The sequence below is a fragment of the Symsagittifera roscoffensis genome, chromosome 8 (assembly GCF_963678635.1).
Source record: "Symsagittifera roscoffensis chromosome 8, txSymRosc1.1, whole genome shotgun sequence".
Lineage (NCBI taxonomy): Eukaryota > Metazoa > Xenacoelomorpha > Acoela > Convolutidae > Symsagittifera > Symsagittifera roscoffensis.
In genome coordinates, this window is record NC_087069.1 from 12600663 (window position 1) to 12609144 (window position 8482).

Below are 8482 nucleotides of genomic sequence, written 5' to 3' on the forward strand. Positions count from 1 at the left end.
TTGCAATTTTAAATCTAGAAAGACCAGGTTTCTGTTTTGTCGTCCCAAAATCAACAATCTTGTGGCGAATTAATATCTCTTTCATACCAGGTCGTACACCAAAAAAATTAATCTATCAAAAAATTATTGTTCACTAATTAATCACTAACTGTCATCATAATCCAACATTTTAGCCGTAATTACTCTAGCGAACAAAATGAGCGTAGTGAAATAGTACGACTTGTATTTTTTCCAACCTAAGCTGCAAATATTTGTGCCTCTTCTGAAACACCTTTACAATTTTTTGATAGCTTGAAAGCATAAGCTTTGTCATTCGATTAGTAATAAGTGAACACCGTTGATGCATTTCTCATTGTTCAATTGAACCAAAAAAAGCTGTTTGCTTAAAAACATTAGTTCAATTTTAAAAACTCAGTTTTAGAAATTTTCCAACTCGATATTTTTGCAATATTTTTGAAATGCAAAATTTATACATATTTTGGCTTTATGCTTTCCACTTTTTAACATGCAAAGTTAGCGCAGATGCCTTCAGTGTATTTTATTCCAAACCAATTCATGCAAATTGTTCTGCATTGGCAATCTATTAGCATATGTAGCTGTAGTGTTTGTCGATCGTTAAGTTTTCGTGGCCGAGCGGGCAAGGCGCGAGACTCCGTATCTCGAGGTTGCAGTGTCGAATCCGATATGTTGAAAAAGTCACTAATTCGAAGCTTAATTCTTAATATTGAGGTTTAGTTTCATTCTAGGCTTATATTGTATTTCACTTTACAAAGCTGTTTCGTTTTTCGTCTTCTCGCTGGTGCTGGCTTTGCCTCTGTATTAAAACTTAGGCACTTTTTTCAACGTTTAAAGGCACCAAACATAACTTAAAATGGTACGCAAAAATTGGATGCAGATTGCATAATATAAGCAAAAAATATATATAATCCAAATACTTATAATTCGTTTTTCTGTTTTAGACATTAATAACCCATCTCTACTCTCGTCAGATGTACTAGAACGTATGACTTCAAACAGGCGCACACTATTCCTTTTTTTTCACGCATTAAGAAGTGGTGAAAACTCCAAAATTCTTTTTTCGCTGAAAATTCTCAAGTCCTACAGCTTCTATAAACTTGAATTGGAAATAACTGGTACGTATCAATCTAGGCCTCTATCGTCGTTACTGCCTGATCGAACGAACTCAATTTATGAGGAAATTGTACTGTTTTTTCTTTTGTTGATATGCGACAAGAGAATCCGAGGAAAGCTTGTGCTGGATCAAATAAACTCTTGGATCGAATCTCTCAAAATAATTCCAAATTTTAAAGGCATGCAAACGTATGAAATTGATGAATGTGCACAAATCATCTTCGACTTGCCAAAGTTTGAATCAGTTTCTAACAGTGAAGAATATTATCAAATTATTGCAAGTTATTTTGACGGAACAGGACTACTGCATAGAGCCATTCAGAGCTGGAACGGATCAGTGGCCTATAATCTGGTAAATTTCCTGTCAGATTCAAGTAAATACAAGTTTCTTGAATGGGAAATGAAGCAGCTTCTCCTCACACATGAATCTTTTTCACATATTGCTCCTGAAATTCTTCCCCATATATCAGAGTTTACTTTGTTCTACAGTGGTTTTGGTTGGTACCCCGAACCTGATTCTTTCGAAGAAGGACAACAAGTCTTTCAGTTTACGTTTCAGTGCTTCTTGGGTTTCCGAAAGTCAATACCACTAAGTTTGAGAGACCGAAATCAATATGTCGACTTTCTTAGAAAGCATGAGTGGAACAAAGGGTTACTCTACAAAGCCTGTGAAACTGGAAAGCATGCAAATATCAATTGGGCAATTAAATTCCTAAAAAAATTTATGGAGCCCAGCTTGATATGGGAAATTGAACCTCTTGATTATGGTAAAGATACCATTGTAACAGCGCTGATGTCATCAGGTTCTAACGAACGAGACATCTACCGCGAACTGTTACAGTTCATAGCAGAAAGAGTACCTTTTCGTCTTCTGTGGGACCACTTTAATTCCGAAAACTGCCCCATATCATGGATTGCCAAAAGCCAGTTAACCGAAACAGAGAAATTCATGTTCAATCGCGAATTCATACAATATTACACCCTGTATGAAATCGTACAAGAAATTTTTTTGAGGTACAATAGTTGTGATGCGATACGACTCTGTGAAATTTTAAAGAATAATAAAATTGGCCAAATTTACCGGCTCGAAAGCATCCTCTCCTCAGATCGAAACCAGTTGTTCACAGACTATGAAGCAAGGTTCAGGAGATTTCTTGTTTGTTTCATTCAGTATCTGTTGAGAAACTTGCCAAATGACATTTCCACTGAAAAAATCAACAAAACGAATAAAAACTTTCCAATGAGTTGCGTATTTGACCTCATACATAGAATTGAAACAACTTCCGATATTCCCGTGAACAAAATTGTTGAAGCTCAATCGGCAGAAATTGAATCGATTGAAAAAATTTGTTCGACTACAGTCCAACAAATGGATTTTTTTGAAAACCTTAAAAATCTTTCCACCACCACTGTATCTTCAGATCTGCTTTGTCAGTATACTAGTCAACTCGGTCTACAAAAAGGCATTTTAAACGCAGCATGGTCAACCGCAAATGTGAATTTCGTGTTTGGATGCATCCGGAATCTTCTTCAGTTTCCCAATATTCTCCTTCTTGAGCTTATGCTATTCAACAACAGCTATATAGACGTTAGTTCCGAGCTCCAAGGTCAATCTACAAGCGAAAAAATTAGGATCACATTTGAAACATTGTTTCATTGCCAAGAAGGATGCCAGCCAATCAATTTCATCTTTGACGCTGCAGAATTAGAAAGTTGTTTGAATCTAAGTCTGAAGTGGAACAGCTACAATTTTTTGGTCCTATTATTGTATCCCAGCTCATCGAAACTCTCGTTTACACAGTACATCGGCTATGATCCAGATCTATATTATTACGATAAAATACATAAGCACGAACAATGCCTGAGGTCTAAATTTTACAATAGAGGGTTAATTTACCGAGCGTGCGAGACACTGCAGCCTGATAATATCAAATGGGCTATTGATTTCCTCGGTTCAATAGACAAGTGCTTGGTTGAGACTGAAATGATCAAAATTTATGAGACTAAAGATGCTTCTTTGACCAATATGCTGATACCATATGGGTCCCCTACTCAAACAACAGATGCAGATGCAGGTAAAAGTTTTGACTGTTGAGATTTCTCCCAAAAAATGTTTGCTTTTTGAACATTTTTCAAATGCTCAATTCGTCTACAGAAAAGACGCCCAAAGGCCACTGTTTTTGATTTTGGATTTGTTACGAAAATGGAAAGATTATATTTTGTTGGACCTGAAACTACAGTAGCAATCCTGGTTTTTGAGTTTTGAACTTGATGTTCCTAAAGTACTTGTTTTCGAACAGCTCTCAAATGCGTCCTAAAGCTACTTCATATCTTTTCATGTTAAAACATTCGATTAAGTATGTTATTCTTAATCATTCAAAGCAAAGCCAACGTTTAACATTTTAATCTTGCTCGTTTTAGAACCATGCAAATATGACATGAAGAAGCAGAAGACGTTTTCAGAAACGTTTTACTTGAATAATAACGAGAAAACAATTTTCGTTCAATTCGAGAATGTGGACTCAATCTACCAGTCAGATTTGATTGAAATCTACTTCCCGGAGAACTGCCTCATCGGAGAGCGAGAACTAGCGATTGAAGTAACCATTCCGGATGAAATTAACAGATTAGAAAGCTGGGAAAAACTGATCACTCCCGTTGTTTTCATTTCTGCGCAAAAACATGTTACTTTTCTTCGAAAAGTGATTGTTAAACTTCCATACAAGGGAAATTACGCAGATTGTTCAGTAGCCAAAACAGTGGCTACCGATGAAAAAGAGCTTGAAGTTGGCGAAAATCATATTAGCGTCAGTTCATTCCATTTTTCGCCAGTTGCTGTTATCAGTACAAAAACGGTAATTTATTCAAAATACTTTTTTGAAATGAAGTTTGTTTTCGTGGTAAAAACAATTGATATGAAGCTTGCCATTTTTTTCAACAACCATTTTTCCAATTACTTCTTCAATTTACCTTTTTTTTGGTACCTACTGACGAATTGCCGCCCCTTAATTGAAATAATTCAACGGTTAAGCATATGCAGTTTGTTCCTAGTAAATAATCTCACCCTTGCAAAGGTGGAGGGGGGAGACTACTTAAAGAGATCTCACTATTTAAAGGCTAAGACGGGAAAACTGTGTATTTATATATTGTATAGAAATTGTGGTTTTGATCTCGTTTGCTTTTTCTACAGTTTTTATTGGGCAAGGGGGATGTGTCTACAAATAAGAAAAAATGTGGCCATAGAGTATTTAAAGGGTTCACTCTTGTAAAATTTAAAGATTGACCCTAATGTTGCAAGACATTTTCCTTACTAAATTTCCGAGACATGGCGGTAGCAGAAACTACTATTTGTCTCTTCTCAATTGTCTCGAGCGTTTTTCTAACTTATCTTGTGAAAACTTTCACCTAAACTAAAGTTTGACTGTCAGTTGTGTTTTTGAGGTGGTCTCGTTTTGTTTTTGTTCCTTTTCAGAATTTTGACTAAGACAGAAACTATCTTGTTGGAACCTTTTTGAGGATATAATGCTACATAAAAAACAAAACTAGACATTATTTTTTCATATTTTTTGTAGTGAAAATTGAAACAATTTGAAAGATTGAAGAAAGAAAAATCCCTTGATAGGGACTCAGTTACTGGAATCAATTACCACAAGTATGCAGTCAACAAGTCTCCTCATGATTTTTCCGCTTTAAATTGATATCGTCAAATGCGATTTAACTGATGGCTCAAAATTGATGGGTACGACCCGGGGACTTCATAATGAGGTTTCAACTTTTCTTCTGATAACTTTGTGTTTTTTGTCAGGTTTTAGAGCTCAAAATGAAATAAATTGAAACTTTTCTTGCGGATGTTGTTCTTTAATCCCTGCAAATTTCGTTTCATTCACTAATCACAGCGAAATTTTTTTTTACAATGATCCAGTTTTCTCACATTGAGTTAATGTTATCAAAAACACTAATCATTTTATTTTTTGAAATTCGAGGAGCTTCAAGGGCGTTTTTTTCTTGAAAGGTCGAAGCTTGAAAATTTTCCAAAAAAAAACAAATTAGCTATTTTTATGTATCATTGCTTTCATTGCTTTTTTCCAATTGTCTATTAGCTATGTTTTGAATCTTGAACCTCTCAGAGTTCATCCAATTGTTTTGGAGGGTTAAAACTGAGGGTGTTCAGTTTTGTCATTTTTAGTTCGAGAATATTTTACAAAAAATGGTTAAACCGAATATTACTCTAGATAGTTAAAATTTCTGAGTCAAGATAATGTTTTTCTAGGCAGCAACAAATTGCTTGCGAAACTTTAACAACTTTGACGAGAGTTTGATGTTCAACGAAGCCACTGTTTTCTTCACAATGAAACAGAAAGTTGACAGAGACCACCACTCGGACCCCTATGAGCTTGAATTCCAGTGCCGACCTTTGAAAAATTGCCAGGAAGCAGAAACATTTCGAGCAAAACCTAACTGGTTTTACTTTAACCTGAGTGATACAGCAAATTACGAGCAGATGGAAAAAAAAGGAAAAGTTCTATTAACAGTTAATGGTTAGTTTAGGAATATGCCCCAATTCAACTTATGATCAGACACAAAATAAACAAAAGCAGTCGAGTCTTGACCTACTAAATGTTTTTCTTTGGTTTATCGGACCAGTGTGTTGAAGCTACAAAGATCTGATTAATGTGCATTCCGAATACATCGTATACCGTATTTTTTTATGTTCATGTATTTTTTCTACTTAATCTTATATTTTGAGATCAAAATCCTTATTCAATTAAAAACAACTACTCAAAGTTTTTGCTGTTCGATTATATTTTTTGCCAGAAAATCTCAGATTGCTCTTAGAAAACGTTTTATGTTGGAGCTGAGCCGCCCTTATCTCCATCAATCTTGCAGAACTCGATGAAAAGATATTTGCCACAAAAAATTTTTGGCAATTTATCGGTTTCTTCTAGACGCAGAATTTATCGTATAAATCTGATCTCTCTTATAATTGTATACTTTTATAACGTGTTTTGGTTTTTCAAAAAATTATATATAAATTAAAATTTGTGAATACGAAACACTATTTCGGACTACTTTTGTTGGAACAAAATGTTTTTCTTTAACAAACTGAGCATTGAAAAGTTCGAAACACTTCAGTTTTTCTGTGTTGGCTGTCAAACATATATATAGGACTCCAATGAAAAACATGCGTGCCAAAATTTAGTTGAATTATCTGTGATAAATTTTATTTCTTAAAAAAATTATTTGAATGAAAAACCATAATCTAAGCGTTTCTGCTCAACTTAAAAATGTTTCGAGTTCAACTGCATGTTTTTGTGTTTTGACGCAAAACAAAATAGCAATGGTATTTATCATAGAAAAATAGATACCAAAAACTTACTTGATCGAAAATCGTGGTCTGTTTTTTTTTCAGACAGATTGAAAGTCTGTTGCCGTATGGAAAACTCAAAAATCAAATTCGGTTTTGCACAAAAATTTAGATTAGTTTCCAATTTATCTGTTTGTGAAGTTGAATGTGGACTACGTTCAGTCAAAGTGTTTTTTACTTGAAAACATTTTCGTGCTTAAAAACGATTTCGCTAATAAGAGACGAATTGTTTTATTTCTTCAATTTGAAGTTTGAAAACTTTTCGTTGCCATATATGAAAAAGCTTTTCATTTTTAATCGGGCGTTTTTTTCTTTGAACATAAAAAATATGCACTCTTCAAAATTATATGAACACTTCATTACATACATTTAGTGTGGACAAAATGAGATTTGATGAAATACGAAAAAAATTTATCAAATGGAGGATTTACGCAATTATTTTTTTTCAACCAAATTAATCTAAATTTACTTTTCCAATAATATTGGTACATTGACTATATCAAAAACAGAAATGTAAAACATTTTTTCCGAACAAATTTTTTGAAACCGCATACTTTCTTCGATGTATAATCAGAGGCGATTCAAGGACAAACGCGCATAACCAAAAAATTTATTGTTCAATTTTTCAATTGGAAGTGATCTGCATGTAGGATCACTGGTGTAATCAATCCGCTTTATATTCGTTGCGAAAACTTTAGCGCACAGTCACTTTCATTCAGATCGAAAAACATTTTTTGAATATCAGTTTTCGGCTCATCTGCTTATTAGTTTTCAAACTGTCGCAAATTTCTGTGAGTCCTTGGTTACAGTTAAACTTTTGTCTTGCAGAGTTTTTTCTTAATTTCTCGTAAATATGAAAAATACTTCAAGAAATTGTTTCAGAAACATCAAGTAAACAAAAAAACAATAATTTTGCGTTCTTTTCAACAGTTTTCCAATCAAACCGATTGAAATAATGTTCACAGAGACGTGGCTTAAACTGACTCAAGCGCAAAATTTTTTCTCAATAAAATATTATCATGAGATGCCTAATTGCTCATGGACAACAGGAGAGTCGAGCTGGTAAATTTTGATAAAATATACGAAACAACCTTGAAACATTGTGTAACAATATTCAATTCATGATAATAAGTTGTGTACTAGATTTACTTCATTTATTGCCGAAGCGTTAAGCGTTTCAGTTTTGTTTGAGAACGTTTCTACATCGCCAATTAGTAAGTAATTTGTTAGTGGTGTGTTTTATTGCAAGTAAGAATGGGACCTTTAAAAAAAGCTGTTGTTTTCTCTTGTTTTTCGAAAATAAAAATCTAAAGTTAATCAACATTAAAAACCCACAAGAGTATAGCACCTACAAGCAAACGTCCTAGAGCCAAGTTTCGATCAAAGGAGGAAGAAGATAGGGTAAAAAACACAGGCTACTACTAAACGCCATGATTATTAACAGAACTGAGACTGAAACTCAGTAACTAGATCAGCTCTTCACTCTTAGTCTTTTACTCTGTTCTACTTTTAGTCCTTTTTAAAAAGTGGATCAGTAAAAAAGGTTTTTCAAATCGGCATGTATGTGGAATGTTTGTGATTCCCATCCATGTCTCTGATGTAAGCCATCTTCAAACTCTGATTTTTTGAGGTGAAAACTGTAATTTTGTCAAAGGTAGCATGCTTGGCCAGTTCAAAGTTTCTTTGTCTGATGCTAGATTTCTTATTTATTGTTTTTCTGATGAGCAGTTTTCAATAATTTTAATTTTTTTTCGAAAATGCCATGTTCTGTTTCAAATTTTGATGTTTCTATTTCTCAAAAATAATTCTGGATCACTGTTTTCTTATGGATTACAAATGGCTCGTGAACACTCTTAAGTACTAGAAAAGAACGTCTTTCTGAGGTCTAACTCTCCCATTCGTAGTTGTAGTGCATAAAAGCTGCTATCTTCATCGGTTATATGGTTTCTACCGGTAATACTAGGAAGTAGCTGATGTCTTATGTTT

The 8482-nt window shown here is 34.0% G+C and overlaps 1 protein-coding gene across 1 annotated transcript in view; it reads left to right on the forward strand.

The window, feature by feature from the left end:
- The window catches only part of LOC134852926 (uncharacterized), a 62879-nt gene extending 57177 nt beyond the window's left edge, over window positions 1-5702 (forward strand). The window contains exons 5-7 of the mRNA XM_063868794.1: window positions 960-3206; window positions 3553-3986; window positions 5402-5702. Of these exons, the coding sequence (XP_063724864.1) occupies window positions 960-3206; window positions 3553-3986; window positions 5402-5674 (2954 nt within the window). The 3' untranslated portion in view covers window positions 5675-5702. The remainder of the gene's footprint in view (window positions 1-959; window positions 3207-3552; window positions 3987-5401) is intronic.
- Window positions 5703-8482: the final 2780 nt, after the last annotated feature.